Consider the following 17,342-nt stretch of genomic DNA (forward strand, 5'->3'; position numbering starts at 1 on the left):
GTAATAATAATGGGATCCAGACTCACATCTACTGAGGCTGGACCATGTGGAACACAGGGTGGTGGTGGTGGCAAACTGACTGGAAACTTTATCTGCTTTCCATCCAACAACCTTTTCACACTGCTCTGGCTTCAATAGTGGTGTTCTGCAGCCCCCTTGAAATTGGGACAGGAAGGTAATTCGACATGACGTGGGTGTTTGTTGTGGTTATGTGACGCCTCAAAGCCTTCTGTAAGCCCTTACCCTGGGAGATGGGGGACTCGGAGTCGGGTCCTGTGATGGAGAGATGGGGTGCAGCCGTGGCCCGGACCCGCTTCGTGCCCAGGGCCGTCACATTAAAAAAAAAGAGATGGTATGGGCTTATCCGGGTTGAGTGTCTGATTTCGACTACGCCACCTGTGGCACCTGGTGATGGCCACCAGCGCTGCTGAAGTCCGCCAAGGCATGGTGTTATGGCAGCTGACGTTGTTACTACTCCCCACAGGTGGAGCAGGGCCTCAGGGCAGAGGAACAGGACGGAGCGGGTAGTAGTCCAGGAGGTCTGGTGCTGCGTAGTGCGGTGTAGTGCAGAATAAATAGTCCGGAGGCCATAGGGGTGAACTTCCAAGGCTTTACTCACGAAAGAGATGGCAGTAGGAAGGCGACTCCCTGCTCCTCACGGAGTTCTGCGGTCATCAGAGACGAAGGGGTCCGACAACCTCCGAGTAAGTCCAGTGTTAAATCAGGACCCTGCACCAGAGTGTTCCTAGACTTCAGACCGGGTCCTTTCCTGTCTGTGTGTGTGTAGATAGGCCGGGTCTCCCTCTGAACTTCTCTCAGAAAAAGGGTACGGGTGGCAGCTCCGCTCCTTCCGATACCCGGTGGGATCCTCAGGGCCTACTGGGCTTTCCCGACCCGGACGTGGAGTAGCAAGGTCGGGTGTTGGAGGCCGGTACCCCTCTTGCAGCCGGAATCCCTCTGAATATATCAGGTCGGCGAGGACAGGTGGCGTACACCGCTCCGTCTGCATCCTCCCTGGGACCCATTTGTGGTGGAGCTACACTCTTAAGCTCCGGGCCTTCTTGTTCATGGTCCTTGACCGGGCTTAGACACTCATTATCTGCATCCTGCCCCTCGACCCAAGGCCGGGGTACGAGGGCCGTGTCTCCCTCCGCTGCAGGCCCACACAGGATCCACGTTCAGCGTGGGAGATCACAATCCAAGAACCCAAACCAAAATGGCTTTATTTATTAAATATGAAATTTAAAGTGTCACAAATATGTGAGTCCTCCACCCTCACCCACTAAATGGTTCCCCTATCTCTTGGTTCCCCAGTCTCCCGATTACCAGGAGGGCAGCACCTAGTGCATTCTAGCTCCCTCTGGTGGGAGAAGTGTGGTGTTGGATGTGGAGGTGGGGTCCTGACCATCACACTGTTCTTACCTCAGAGGAGTAACACTACACTCCATTACAGAAGTGCAGCATCCCTGTGGCGGTCGAACCCTCAGGGGTGCCACACTTCCTCAGCAGGCACAGTTTCATCTTGCCCACGGCCTCTGCGTGCACTATCACCATCACCACAATGTCCACTTCCCCATCCCTTGACACACACCTTACCCATTTTAAATGGAGCTTAAGATTTGTCACGTTGCCAAAAATGTCTGTATTATTACCGCAGCAATATAGTAATATAGTACCACGTTTGATGAGATGACCACAGTTTTAGGCAGTGCCCTGGGAGTCAGATATGCTTCCACGGGTCTTCCTCATGCTGTTCCCATGTCATTTGAGCACTGTTCCCATCGATTTGGGCAATTTTTAGGCCCTCTATAGACCGCCGAGGGGAACCACCTGATAAATGCTTGAGTTTCCCATAGACTTACATTGGGCTCATTACTCGGCCCGAGCTCTCAAGCATTCCAATATGCTTGACTTGAACGAGTACACAAGCATTTTAGGGCTCGCTCATCACTAGTACTGACCTGAATTGTTGGTTCTTGTTTATTCCACCTTCCAAAAATCGGAATATAAAGCGATCAAAAAATGCCTTTTGCCTGAAAATGGTACCAATAAAAACGTCAACTTGTCCAGCAAAAAACAAGCCCTTTGATGACTCTGTTGGCCGAAATATGGAAAAATGATTACAAAAACTATTCTTTGCAAAAAAAAAGTGTCTTTTAGTGTGTGACAGCTGCCAAATATAAAAACCCGATATGAATCTGGTATTGCTGTAATCACACCGACCCGAGGAATAAAGTAGTCTAATCACTTATACCACATGAGGAACGGCGTAAAAAATAAACTCTACGATTACATTTACGGTTAGGGTTAAGATTAGGGGTAGGGTTAGGGGTAGGGTAAGGGTTTTGGTATTGTTATCGGTAGGGTTAGAGGTACGGTTAGGGGTATGGGTAGGGTTGGGTTAGGGTTAGGGGTAGGGTTAGGTTGGGGGTAGGGATAGGATTGTGTTAGGATTAGGGGTGTGATAGGATTAGGGTTGTGATAGGGTTAGGGTTGTGTTAGGGTTAGTGTTAGGGTTGGGGTTAGTGTTAGTATGAAGTACAATATGTCACAAAAAAACAATCTCAGAATCAGTGGGATCCGTTGAAACATTCCTGAGTAATTAGCACAAAAATTGACAGTGGTCAGAATTGTAAAAATTGGCCTGGTCATTAACGTGCAAACAACCTTTGGGGTTAACTTTTTGATGGTACTTTACGATTCAGCTGAATTTCAAAAAATCCCCTTTTAGGCAAATGCAAGTTTTTGTATTATTCGAGTAGAATTCAATTCCCTTTGAATATATCTTATCTCTACTTCTTATCTCTTCACCTCTTCTGATTCCTTTTCATTATCTCCTGTCTCTCCATTATCAGATATGGAAAATCTCTGCGCTAGAGGTGGTTTGTCCTGTTTTGCTTCCTCATTTTGTCCAGTTTCTGCCTCTTCTGCTGCTTTTATAGTCTGAAAATAAAGCAAGTTGTGGGAGTGAGATTATTTTGTTGCAAAGTCCTTCTCTACATCATGAGTTGACCCATGAATATAACGAGAAACTACTGTGCAAAAGTTTTAAACAGGCATGGAAAAGATGCTGCAAAGTAAGAATACTTTCCAAGACAGAAAAATCAATAGTTTACTTTTATCAATTAACAAAAATGCAAAATGAATGAACAAAAGAAAAGTCTATATTACTGTATATATATTTCTTTGTGTAAATTAAATTAGTAATCTCATAATTTTTATACTTGCCACTGGAGCTATTTTAAACCGTAATTTTCCGTTTTGAGACGGGAGATTTTAAAGTAAAGTAAAGTAAATGTAAATTTAGTGAAACAACGGTATCTTAAAGTCTACAAAAGCCACAGTGGTCAATATGAAAACAACATTGCCAAAAACTTTTAAAAAATACATTTAACAGAAAAACCTGATAACTCATTTTCTGTTGACATATTCGATTTAAATTAGGTTAAGAACGAAATGCGAATGTTTCTTATTACTTTACTAAGCATTGTTTCATACAGCAAATCGGATTACTTTGGAAAAAGATAATTTATCATAATAAAACATTAGGAAATCATGTTATGTGATAATAAACTGTGGGTTTATATCTTTAATTAGTCCTGTAGTGATGCCCAACTGGTGACACTGATGCATCATTTTGCTCCCAAGCAAATGAAAATGTTAAAGGTTCAGCTGCCATCTTCAGGAAAGTGATTAGGCATGAGTGCTTCTGAATGCTGAATAATTAAAAAAATATGATTCATGGCAAATTGATTCACTGCAAATCTCAAAGTGCTTATAAACCTATACAATTTCTCAGAACGAGATGCGAAACGCTCTGAGGTCAGCTAGGACTGTGTTAAATATCTTTCTAGCATTTTAATCAAAACACAGCCTTAGAATACCAAAGTGACCTCAACCTACCTGGTTAGGGAAAAACAGATGGTGGCGGGTATTTATTTAACAACATCCTGCATTATTAGGCTGTTTTAGCTACTTATGTTGTTAAATCTATCCAAAAATGATCCAAAAATGATGCCTGCCTCTCTGGTGTTTCAACATAGACAATGCAAAGGGAGGAAGCCGTGGCTTCACACGGGTTGGTTTAAAAATTATCCTTGTTTGGGGAGTATCAATAGTGTTGTTCTTTTCTAAGCTAAACGCAATAGCTTTTTCACAAGCAGTCTAAAAATTATCCCTTTATTTAGGGAGCAGGAATAGGCAGCTCTAGACTATATAATGTGATAACTGATTGCCATTATGATGCCATGCCTCATGCCATGTGTGCCCACTCTCTTCAACAATGTGCGAAATAGCGCTGGGCATTTTTTTTTGCGATCCATGCAAATCGAATTGCACTTTGTTTGAATTTACCGGGATCTGCAAATTTCAAGACAGTTTGATCATTTCTAGTATGTATGTATGATTGTATGTACTGGCTATTTACAGTTATATGAAAAAGTTTGGGCACCCCTATTAATCTTAAGCTTATTGTTTTATAAAAATTGGTGTTTTTGCAACAGCTATTTCAGTTTGATATATGCAATAACTGTTGGACACAGTAATGTTTCTGCCTTGAAATGAGGTTTATTGTACTAACAGAAAATGTGCAATCTGCATTCAAACAAAATTTGACAGGTGCATAAGTATGGGCACCTCACCAGAAAAGTGACATTAATATTTAGTAGATCCTCCATTTGCAAAAATAACAGCCTCTAGTCGCTTCCTGTAGCTTTTAATGAGTTCCTGGATCCTGGATGAAGGTATTTTTGACCATTCCTCTTTACAAAACAATTCCAGTTCAGTTAAGTTTTATGGTCGCCGAGCATGGACAGCCCTCTTCAAATGATCCCACAGATGTTCAATGATATTCAGGTCTGGGGACTGGGATGGCCATTCCAGAACATTGTAATTGTTCCTCTGCATGAATGCCTGAGTAGATTTGGAGCGGTGTTTTGGATCATTGTCTTGCTGAAAGATCCATCCCCTGCGTAACTTCAACTTTATCACTGATTCTTGATCATTATTGTCAAGAATCTGCTGATACTGAGTGGAATCCATGCGTCCCTCAACTTTAACAAGATTCCCGGTGCCGGCATTGGCCACACAGCCCCAAAGCATGATGGAACCTCCACCAAATTTTACTGTGGGTAGCAAGTGTTTTTCTTGGAATGCTGTGTTTTTTTGCCGCCATGCATAACGCCTTTTTGTATGACCAAACAACTCAATCTTGGTTTCATCAGTCCACAGGACCTTCTTCCAAAAAGAAACTGGCGTCTCCAAATGTGCTTTTGCATACCTCAGCCGACTCTATTTGTGGCGTGCTTGCAGAAACGGCTTCTTTCGCATCACTCTCCCATACAGCTTCTCCTTGTGCAAAGTGCGTTGTATAGTTGACCGATGCACAGTGACACCATCTACAGCAAGTTGATGCTGCAGCTCTCTGGAGGTGGTCTGAGGATTGTCCTTGACTGATCTCACCATTCTTCTTCTCTGCCTTTCTGATGTTTTACTTGGCTTGCCACTTCGGGCCTTAACAAGAACTGTCCCTGTGTTCTTCCATTTCCTTACTATGTTCCTCACTGTGGAAACTGACTGGTTAAATCTCTGAGACAGCTTTTTGTATCCTTCTCCTGAACAACTATGTTGAATAATCTTTGTTTTCAGATCATTTGATAGTTGTTTTGAGGAGCCCATGATTCCACTCTTCAGAGGAGATTCAAACAGGAGAACAACTTGCAAGTGGCCACTTTAAGTAGCTTTTCTCATGATTGCATACACCTGGCTATGAAGTTCAAAGCTCAATGAGGTTACAAAACCAAAAAAAGTGCTTTAGTAAGTCAGTAAAAAGTAGGTAGGAGTATTTAAAACAAGAAAATGATAAGGGTGCCCATACTTATGCTCCTGTCAAATTTTGTTTGAATGCAGATTGCACATTTTCTGTTAGTACAATAAACCTCATTTCAAGGCAGAAACATTACTGTGTCCAACAATTATTACATATATCAAACTGAAATAGCTGTTGCAAAAACACCAATTTTTATAAAACATTAAGCTTAAGATTAATAGGGGTGCCCAAACTTTTTCATATAACTGTATGTGCTAGAGGTCTATTTATTCTGTGTTCACTTTGCCAAAAAACAGATCTTGTTATATACAGTATGTTCTGGAAAGCGGTTTTCTTCTATTGAGCCTAAACCTTTGTTTAGGTAGATAAAATCTAAGGAGAAAATGCTACAACTACTGCTGCTATAAAATTGTATGTAAATGGTATGATAGACCAAAAATATATTAACTAATTTTGTTGTCATATCATGAACATACCTGGGCTGTTGCAAGTGAATAATATATTCCCCTTCTTTCCATTAGTTCTGAATGTGTCCCTTGTTCAGCGACAGTTCCATTCTCTACCACCACAATCAAATCTGCTGTCCACACAGTGCTGAGACGGTGAGCAATAACAATTGTAGTACGTCCTTCAATGGCCTGAAAACAGGTATAATATCCTTATCAGATAATAAACATTAAACTGCTGTAATATAACTGCAAAAAAAGTTCAAGATCATGTGAACTTTCATTATTTTATCTGACAACACATGAACATTTACCTTGTCTAGAGCAGCTTGTACAACAGACTCACTAGCAGTATCCAGAGCAGAGGTGGCCTCGTCCAGCAGAAGTATATTAGGATTTCGTACCAAAGCTCTGGCGATTGCTATTCTTTGTTTTTGGCCACCACTCAACTGAGCTCCTCTTTCCCCAACAAGAGTTTCAAATTTCTAAAAGAACAGAAAATCATGAAAAGTATGAGTTGACCTTTTGCTTTAACCTTTGCCTTATTAACCAAGTATTTAAAGCATCACTCAAGTGTGTTTTTTATATTACTGGAGTGGTGTCATTAATCTAAGTTCCCAGCCCCTAATATTATACTCACCAGCCGCCATCTTCATCTGTTATAAGTGCCACTCCGATCATCTTCTGCAGGTTGTGACCTGCCCAATTGCTCAAGTGTTTGCTGGGTAATCCGGAAGTCACAACTCAATATAAGTATATGAGAGCCAAAAAGAGGCCAGACCGAGGCTCTTATAGACTTGCATTGAGAGCTTGTGATCAATAGCTCTGACTTACAGTCAGTGAAAAGTTGTGGTCACAAGATGCGGATCGGAACCGGAGTGCTACTGGGAACAGCTGAAAATGGCACCTCTGGAGTATAATACTAAGGGCAGGGAACTTACATTAGTAGCACCACTTCAGCAGTGAAATAAAAAAATAAAACGCTGGAGTGGTGCTTTAAAATCAAACTAACCTAGAGCTTATAAATTGTAGTACTCTACACTGTTCACATCTGCTGCATTGTAGAGATTCAAAGTAACATGGACTGACCAATATCTTTGAATCAGACACAGAAAAGCTTATCGCTCTTCCAAGAATCTTAGATTTGTCTCCGAACTTTTATTACAAAGCCCCTATTCAGTGTATCAGCTGCTGGGTAGCAAAGTTGACGCGCCCCCTGGGCCTGTGCTGTGCAGGGGAATACCCGGAGCCGGATCGCTGAGATGCTGGGGGTTGTAGTCTCCGTGTGGCGGTGACCCGGTCCGTGCCCAGGGTGGTCAAACCAGTGGCAGTCTATTTGTATTGTAATAAGTGTCCGACTATTCCACCCGTGGATTGCGGTCAGTGGGGACCGCCGCTGCGCTGCCGACCGCTGAGGCTGATGTTGGTTGCGCAGCTGAGTATGGGATAACTCCCCACGGGAGGAGTATTGCCTCAGGGCAGCTAATGTGGATGATGGTGGTAGTGATGGTGTGAGTGTCCCAGTACTGATGGTGCTGGTACGGCGATGAAACACAGAGACTTGTAATTGCAGTTTCCAAAGCTTTACTCACGGTTGTTATTCAGGTCAATGCTGCAGGCGATGACTGCCCAAGCCGTGCTGCGTCCACCAGGTGAGGGACTCGGTCAACTCCCAGGCAATTCCAGAGTGTGGTTCAGAGCTCCCCTCTCTTCCTTTCTACTGGCCGTCCCCACCAGTGACCCACCTTTGTCCAGCTTCCTCGGGCCTTCTGTTGGCGAAGCCTCTCCCGGTTTCCCTGACCCTATGCGGTATGCCTTTCTGGTGGATGTAGTGAGGGGTCGCACCAAGATGTGGTCACAACCTCCGGTTTTGGCTGAGGATTAGTCACCTCCACCAATTTGGGTTCCGGTACCCTGCTCTGCCAACCCTTCACCCAGTATCTCCTCTGGGCATATGGGGTTCCTTCTGCCTTCGTGTCTCTGGGCCTTTCTCTGTGTTCCTTGCTTCCTTTCTCCTCTGTTCCAGTTCCTTTCTTACTTTCCTTTCCGTTCCTTCTCCTCTCTCTCTCTGCTGCTTCTGGCCTCCACTCCAGGCCTACCTCTGGAGCTGGGCCCAGACTGTGCCACAGCTCCCTGTCAGCCCTCTCTGGCTGAGCTCCTCTCCTCTTCTCCTCCTGCCTGAACTGAACACTGATCTAAGATGTTGCCCACCTTATATACCTCCCTCTATGTGTGAGCCCAGGTGACTAGCAACCAATGGGTTCCTATCTATGCCCAGAAACCCACCCCTATCTGCTCCTACACCACTGGGTGTACTTTCCCCTCCCCACTCCAGCCAGGAACAGAAGCTGTCGTGCCTGCACTCTGTCTAGTGGGAGCACCGTTGGTCTGTTCCTCGGAAATGGGGTGTGTGTGGTGCATGCAGCTTACTGAGTCCTGGTCCACACTCCATCCTTACCCGGGAGTGGAATATCACACCTCTGGTTTGAGGTGCAATACCCCTGTAGCAGCCGAGCCCTCGGGGTGCTACACAGTCTTATACTAAACTTCTAAACCTTATTTTTAGCGAGCAGCAGAGACATTTGGCAATCTATGCTGCTATATCTCAGAAATGTCATATTACAATTTTTGTCTCCTAGTAATTCCTGGCACATAGTTTCGAGATACATTTGGAGATGACATTAAAGGGCTTATCTTTTTATAAATTTAATTTTTTTTTGTTAGAAGGCTTATCAAAAAATAAGCCGATACCTGATTATTCCACTGCTGGGAGCACCAGAAATCTGCTGTAGGAGGAATTGCGCCAGTGAGTGTTCATTTCCCCTGCAGTGCCTCCACACTAAAGCAAGAAAATGTCCCTACAGGTGTTACAGCGAGAGTGACAATTCAATAGCTCAATATCTGCTCGTACTTAAAGGGATTGTTCCAACTTAGTAAGGTATGAACTATGAACAGTATATTGCTTGCTTATTTGATACAGTCCTATTAACACTGGAAACCTAGATAGACCAGAATTATGGGCTCTCCAATCAATCAAGACAACCTATACTACTCGCCCGAGCATCACAGTGCTCAATAAGCTCGGCGAGTATTTCTGGGTTGCTTGGGCGGGAACTTGCGTCCCCTCCCTGCATGTTTGGCGCACTTTAGAGAGCCAATGAACATGCAGAGATTGCCTGTGATGCACTGTAATGCTGTAGCCATGTTGGTTGTGGGCATTACAGTGATTGGCTGGCCGAACAGCATCATCAGGTCTATATAAGACCTGGTGCCGCTATGCTCGTCACAGTCTACCCCGGAAACAGGCAGAGTAGTGAGAGGTGCTGCTGAGTAAGGGAGAGATTTGCTTGTTAATAGTTAGTATAGGTATTACTCAACATGTATACATATCCATCTGAACTAACAGTCCTTCTGAGGACTGATCCAGCTGCATATATTCAGTGGTGATAGCAGGAGTTAGGCAGGCAGTGCATATGGCAGACTGCAGTGCATATGGTGCAAGAGGGTCAATTGAACGTCTTGCCTACTGCTGCTGTAATAATTGCAGATATTTGTAGACATAGCCCCAGATATCAGGGGCCAGGGCAATTTTTTTTTATCTTAATCCTGGTTATTTGCTTAAAAAGCAATCCAGAGTACACAATTTTTCTGTTCCATTTGCTTGTTAGCACTGCAGAATACAGTCAGAACAGTTCCATATTTCAGCAATAAAAATCCAGAAATTTGAACTGAACGTGGAATATATTGGCCTCCTTCTCCATTCTGTTGCAGTGTGTCGCTCAAGCTATTCACACTAGGTGTCAATGACGAATAGTATTAGTAAATTACAGGCCTGCTATTTAGAACCCTGGTTCTCTGTCAGACATAACACCTATAAGAGTGTTTCAAAATCAGCCATTTCTTCCATTTTTATTTTGTTGCAGTGTGTCGGTCAAACTATTCACACTAGATCTCTGTGTAGAATAATATTAGTAAATTGCAGGCCTGCGATTTAAACCAGTGGTTCTCTATCAGACGTATCACATATAACTGAATTCCAAAATCAGCCATTTCTCATGAATGTGGAAAATATTGTCCTCCATTTAAAATGGTCAAAGTGCGTAGCAAGGGATGGGGAAATGGACGTGATGGTGGATGCGGAAGCCCAGGTCGAGGACGTGGCTGTGAGCAAGCTGAAATTGTGCCACAACAAACACCCACATCTTGTCGCTCAACCTTCCTGTCTGAATTAATAGAGGACCGCAGTAAATCACTATTGAACTCAGAGCAGTGTCAAAAGGTTGTTGGTTGAATAGCAGATAATGCTTCCAGTCACTTTGTCACCACCACCACCCCATCTTCCATACAGTCTAGTCACAGTAGACATGAGTCTGGACTAGTGTTGAGCCACCCCCATAGTGTTCGGGTTCGGTTCGTCGAACACCGGGATGTTCGAGGAACTGTTCGTCGAACTGTTCGTCGAACACCTTAGAACACCGTCAAACACCGTTAAAACCAATGGCAGGCAAACAAAAACACATAGAAACACATAGAAAACACCTTCAAAGGTGTCCAAAAGCTGACAAACTGCTCAGAAAACGCTCTCTTTAAAAAAGCCGTCCGGCAATTCAGCAGCGGCATACACCGGTACCCGACAATTTAGACAAGAAGGAATAGAGCATCACACATAGATTAGATAGATAGAAACATGTCAGTCACATATATAAGAAGTACAGTGACAGTGTTGGTTACTGTACTTGTCATTTAGTGTAAAGGATTTATTAAAAAAAATATTAGTGTTTTCATGCACCGTCTCTTTAAAAAAGCCGGCCGGCAATTCAGCAGCGGTACCCGACAATTTATAACAGAATGAATAGAGCTTCACACATAGATTAGATAGATAGAAACATGTCAGTCACATATATAATAAGTACAGTGACAGTGTTGCTTACTGTACTTGTCATTTAGTGTAAAGGATTTATTTAAAAAAATAATAGTGTTTTCATGCACCGTCTCTTTAAAGAAGCCGGCCGTCAATTCAGCAGCGGTACCCGACAATTTAGAACAGAAAGATAGAGCATCACACATAGATTAGATAGATAGAAACATGTCAGTCACATATATAAGAAGTACAGTGACAGTGTTGGTTACTGTACTTGTCATTTAGTGTTAAAATAAAGGATTTATTAAAAAAAAAATTGGCGTGGGGTTCCCCGTAATTTTAGTCTCTAGCGGAGGTTAAGCAGACGGCTGGGGAAGAAGTTTGAAGCCTGGGAAGGGGGTAATACCCATGGAGCTTCCCAGGCTACTAATATCAGCCCCCAGCTGAATACCTAGCCTTTACTAGCTATTAAAATGGGGGACCCCCCCAAAATAATGACGTGGGGTCCCCCCTATTTTAATAGCTAGCAAAGGCTAGGCAGACAGCTGGGGGCTGATATTAATAGCCCAGGAAGGGTGCCATGAATATTGGCCCCCTCCCAGGCTAGAAACACCAGCCGTCAGCCGTCCCAGGAATGGCGCATCCATAGGATGCGCCAATTCTGGCACTTAGCCTCGCTCTTCCCACTGCCCTGTAGCAGTGGCAGTGGGGTAATAGGGTTGGGGTTGATGTCAGCTTATAATGCCAGCTGACATCAAGGCCAGGTTAGTAATGGAGAGGCGTCTATAAGACACCCCCATTACTGACCCCATAGTCAAAGTTAAAAAAAAACACAACACCCAGAAAAAAGTCCTTTAATTGAAATAAACACACAATTCTTTATTGTTCTAAATTAAGCCATACTTACCATCACGCCCATTCCAGCTGAAGCCAATGATCTCCTGCAATAAAAGAAAAATAATAAAGCAACATCATCCTTACCTTTCGATGGTTCCCAGGACAGCTCCAGCTCTGCTACATCGAGATGACAGGCTGGATCGCAGCAGAAAGCTGTCATCCAGCCTGTCATCCCGCAGACACTGAGAAGCGCAGGCAGATTCCAGCCCCCAGCTGCCTAGTTGTACCTGGCTGGACACAAAAATAGGGCGAAGCCCCACGTATTTTTTTTTTAATTATTTCATGAAGTTCATGAAATAATTAAGAAATAAAGGCCTTCCCTATATTGTTGTGTCCGGCCAGGTATAAATAGGCAGCTGGTGGTTGGGGGCTGCCCGTTCCTGCCTGCTGTACCTGGCTGGACACAAATATAGTGCGAAGCCCCACGTCAATTTTTTTTCATTATTTCAGGAAATTCATGAAATAATTTAAAAAAAATTGATGTGGGACTTCGCACTATATTTGTGTCCAGCCAGGTACAGCAGGCAGGAACGGGCTGCCCCCAACCACCAGCTGCCTATTTGTACCTGGCCGGACACAACAATATAGGCAAGCCCTTTTTTTTTAAATTATTTCATGAAATAATTAAAAAAAAATTGACGTGGGGCTTCGCACTATTATTTTTTTTAATAAATCCTTTACACTAAATGACAAGTACAGTAAGCAACACTGTCACTGTACTTCATATATATGTGACTGACATGTTTCTATCTATCTAATCTATGTGTGATTCTCTATTCTTTCTGTTCTAAATTGTCGTGTACCGGTGTATGCCGCTGCTGAATTGCCGGCTTTTCATGTTTCACTGTGAGCACTGTTCCCATCGATTTGGGCAATCACTATAATGCCACAACCACCATTGCTGTGGCATTACAGTGAGTGGCAGACTATCCCTGCATGATTGGTGCTCTAAATAGCGCCAGACATGCAGGACACGCCTTTGGTGCACGAACAGTTATCGAACATAACCTTGAACAGCCGAATTTTTTGCAAATCGTTCGGGTTCGTCGAACAACTCGAACACCGCCCAAAACAGCTCAAATTTGAGATTCGCGAACAGTTCTAGTCGAACACCGCTCATCTCTAGTCTGGACCGCATATTCTTCCCACTATACCGAGTGCCCGGAGACAACTGATCCCACACTTGAACACTCAGAAGAGCTGTTCACTTTTCCATTTGTAGATTCAGTCCTCTCGCCCAGCCAGCTTCAAGCGAGTCAAGAGGAGAATGCGTGTATCTATGCCCAAATATTGGAGCAGCCATGGTCACACGAAGGCAATGGTGGGAAAGTGCAATTACTGTCACAAGAGGTGGATGATGATGATGAGACACAATTGCCAGAAAGTCAGGAGGAGGACCAGGGTGTGGAATTGGAAGACGAGATGGTGGATGATATAGTAAGTGAACCAACCTGGCAGGGAGACATAAAGAGCGAGGACAGCAGCACACAGGGGGAAGAAGGCGTAGCACCATAACAGGCTGGAAGAAGCAGTGTGGTGGCCGCAGACACAAGATGGGAAAGTATTACTCGTAACGCCAACACGACAGAAGTTGCCAGTACAACTGTTAGGTCTTCCCGAGTCTGGTTATTTTTTAAAGACTCTGCAGATAACCCCAAAAATGCCATTTGCACCACCTGGCAGGCCAGCCTTAGCAGGGGTAGCAAAACTAGCAGCCTGACCACTACCAGCATGATCAGGCAACTGACAGCAAAGCACCAGACTAAGTGGGCCAATCCCCAGGGTACAGAAACAGTGTCTGTGGGTGACACCACTGCTTCTTCTGCTGTTGTGCGTGCACGCCAATCCCCTGTCCATGGCACATGCGAAGATGCACGTGTCGTTGCACAGTCATCTAGCACCATCAGCAAGCACATCTACGTCCTTGTCCCAGCGCAGTGTTCAATTGTCTCTACCCCAGTCCATGAAACGCAAGGGCAAATATGCAGCCAATGCCGAACAGGCCACACTACTAAATTCACACATTTCGTTAATGCTTGCACTCGAAATGTTGCCTTTTAGGCTCATAGAGATGGAAGCTTTCCGCAACCTGATGGCGGCGGTTATCCCTCGGTACTCGGTCCCCAGCCTCCACTATTTCTCCAGGTGTGCCGTTCCCGCATTACATGAGCACGTGTTCCACAACATTAGCCATGCCCTCAACAATGCAGTTACTGGGAAAATCCACTTAACCACGGAGACGTAGACAAGTGCTTGTGGGCACGGACGGTACATCTTGCTGATGGCACACTGGGTTAATGCAATAAAAGCCAGGGCCCAGATGTACCTTGGGAAGGAACACATCCTCCCGACGCCGAGGATTGCGAGCATTGGGTGATTCAGGGTTGCCCCCACATTCTACAGCTCCTGCACCACCTCCTTCTCTTCTACATCCATCTCCGAAATTACCACATCACTCACAAGCAGCACTGCCTCGGCAAAGCGGCAACCTAATATTCTTAGGTGACAAACCGCACGACGCTGAAGAGTTGAGGACAGCTCTGAAAGAGCAGGCAGATCTGTGGCTGACACCGCTGACTCGACAGCCAAGCAAGGTCGTGTGTGACAATAGCCTGAACCTGGTGGTGGTTCTGAGGCGAGGCAAGCTCACACACGTACCATGCCTGACCCTTATGCTTAACCTCGTGGTTCAGCAGTTTCTCAAAACCTACCCAGATCTGCCGGATCTGCTTGTCAAAGTACGCCGCCTTTGTGCCCATTTTAGGAAGTCAGCTACAGATTCGGCCTCCCTTGCCGTGCCTCAGCAGCATTTGCAGCTTCCAGCTCACTGACTGATCTGCAATGTCCCCACGCGTTGAAACTCTATATTGCAGATGTTGGGAAGGATTTGTGACCAGAAGAGGGCAGTTGTTGACTACCAGAATTAACAATGCCGTTGGCTTTCAGTTCAGACTCCACACATAAGACCTCAGGAGTGGACATGGATGTCAGAAATATGTACCATCCTCCAAAACTTTGAGGACTCCACCAAGATGGTGAGTGACGATGACGTCTTATTTAGCGTCACCATCTTGCTTCGCTGTCTTCGGAAACGCTCTCTGCTCACAATTAAAAAAAAAAAAAAAGCACAAAATTTGAGCTTGGTTTAAAATGGTATACATGCAGCACATAAATGCATGTTTGACAATGGCCATGAATCAGAAAAACAGGTTTTTCACAATTAAAGAGGATGCATTGCAGGCAGAGCACGATTGTTAGAACTCTCCTGTTGTTTTTTTTCTAGTTTGCTGGTCACATGACCTTTTTTGCCTTTTTAATCCGGCTCCGCCCTCCTGGCCTTGCTGGACTTCATTGTAATACTACTCTTGAGCTAGCTTGGTGCTCTGTTACCTTTCTCTGTTAGTTTTGCTAGGTCTTCTGACCTCTATGTTCTATGTTGTGTGTTTGTCTTTTACTGCTACAATTTCTGCTAGGAGGTGTCCAACTTTATCCCAGTCCCTAGATCTTGTAGAGATCCCTCCCTTGCATCTATAGGTCTTCGTACAGACTAGCTGAGGACTTTAGCGGGTCTGATCGCAGGATCAGGTTCCCCGTTACATCGTAGGGATCCAGTTTAGTTCTATTGTAGGGACAGATCTCCTGTCTTTCCTTAGTGCTTGTAGCAGATCATAACAACGATGAGATGGAGCAAGGAACCATACAGGTTGTTTCCACACAGCCCAGTCTCATCTCATTCCAACGTGGATTGGGTGACATTGAGGAAGAGGAGGAGGAGGAGGAAGAAGAGGAGCTACTTTCCTGCGCTATAGACGGTACTACCTGCACAACTGTCATACCGTCTGTTCAGCGTGGATGGCCTGAGGACAGGGAGGAGGAGGAGGTGGAGGATGAGGAGGAGATGGTCAGTCATCCTCTTGTTGAGGACACGGAAGTCTAGCCTGTTAATAGTGATAGGCAAGCACTAAAATGCTCTGGTGCTCGATGCTCAGGTAGAGCAAATTGCCCAAATCGATGGGAACAGTGCTCAAATGACATGGAAAAAGCATGGGGAAGACCACTGGAAGCATTTTTGACTCTCAGGTCACTGCTGTGAACAACGTTGTCAGAGGTATTACGCAACTTTTACGGACTCACAGTAAAACATACAAAAACGAAACCAAAATGGATTTTAAATATGTTAAGGAACATCCTTTCCAGGGTAATGACTTGTATATTAGGCAAAATAAATAACTAAAACCAAAAATACTCCTCCACACCTTGGGCTATGTTCACACGTAGCGGTATTGATGCGTTTTTGCACTTTTGCATTGTTTTCAACCAAAACAAATGCATTCATCGGGAAATGTCATTTTAACATTTTACAACCTTATCTGGCCATGTGGTGTGTGAGACATGATCATACACATCCTGTTTCATTTATGAAGGGGGGACTCTGAAAGTCTCAAAGCCTATTTTTCTAGGGCCATCAGGCGGCCTTTACTATTCTTAAAGGGCCAGCAGTCGGACCTCACTATTCATAGAGAGCCATCAGCCGGCTTTGCTTTGTTGTTCCGATTACTAAAAAGTTTGTCTCCTATACTGTTATTGCATATGCAGTAAGTGGCAGGTGCGAACAAAATTTTGACTCACCCCAATACTCCTTCGAAGAGAATTAGAGGAGGGCCTCCTGAAAACAATGTTCCCATTATTAGGAAGTGGGTCTTCCATTGTGTTTGCCTATGCAGTGAATGCAAGGTCTGCCAAAAATTTGGCCCTACTACAATGCCCCTAGGAAGAGACATAGATGAGGGCCTCCTGAAAAAAATGTTCCCATTATTAGGAAGTGGGTCATGTTTGCCTATGCAGTGAATACCAGGGTTGCCAAAAATTTGGAGGCACTCCAATACCCCTTGGAAGAGATGTGGAGGAGGGCCTCATAAAAAAATGTTCCCATTCGAAAGGAGCGGGTCTCCTACACTTGTAATGCCCATGCACTAAGTGTATGGGCTGACAAACATTTACCCCTGGGGGGGTATACATTAACATATTGTATAAAAAATTTTTTTTACATGCATCATAAACACCCTTTAAAAAAATTATGTGGTTGTTGCATCACGGACCACGGTCACCCTGGTGATATGATGGTGGAGGATGAGGATGAGGAGAAGGACAAGGACAAGAGCAAATAGCCAAAATCAGGAAGTGTATACCCATGTGTGGGTGTGAAAAGGTGCATGGGAATACACCTCCCAAAAAAAGACACTGGATTTCAGTTTATTTTACGCTGCTATCATTCGGTGGTGTTGAGAAGTCTATCTGAATCCAGCCCTTG

General features: G+C 44.4%; 1 protein-coding gene across 4 annotated transcripts in view; it reads right to left on the reverse strand.

Moving 5' to 3' along the window:
- The window catches only part of LOC141265120 (ATP-binding cassette sub-family B member 5-like), a 1,140,380-nt gene that overhangs the window by 162,963 nt on the left and 960,075 nt on the right, over nt 1-17,342 (reverse strand). For all 4 annotated transcript variants that reach the window (XM_073677789.1, XM_073677793.1, XM_073677790.1 and 1 more), the window contains 3 exons: nt 6,588-6,758; nt 6,304-6,465; nt 2,812-2,943 (listed from right to left, as the gene is read on the reverse strand). In XM_073677789.1, the coding sequence (XP_073533890.1) occupies nt 2,812-2,943; nt 6,304-6,465; nt 6,588-6,758 (465 nt within the window). The remainder of the gene's footprint in view (nt 1-2,811; nt 2,944-6,303; nt 6,466-6,587; nt 6,759-17,342) is intronic.

This window comes from Phyllobates terribilis, unplaced genomic scaffold (assembly GCF_046119375.1).
Source record: "Phyllobates terribilis strain yellow unplaced genomic scaffold, ASM4611937v1 Scaffold_4__5_contigs__length_816908805, whole genome shotgun sequence".
Taxonomy (NCBI): domain Eukaryota; kingdom Metazoa; phylum Chordata; class Amphibia; order Anura; family Dendrobatidae; genus Phyllobates; species Phyllobates terribilis.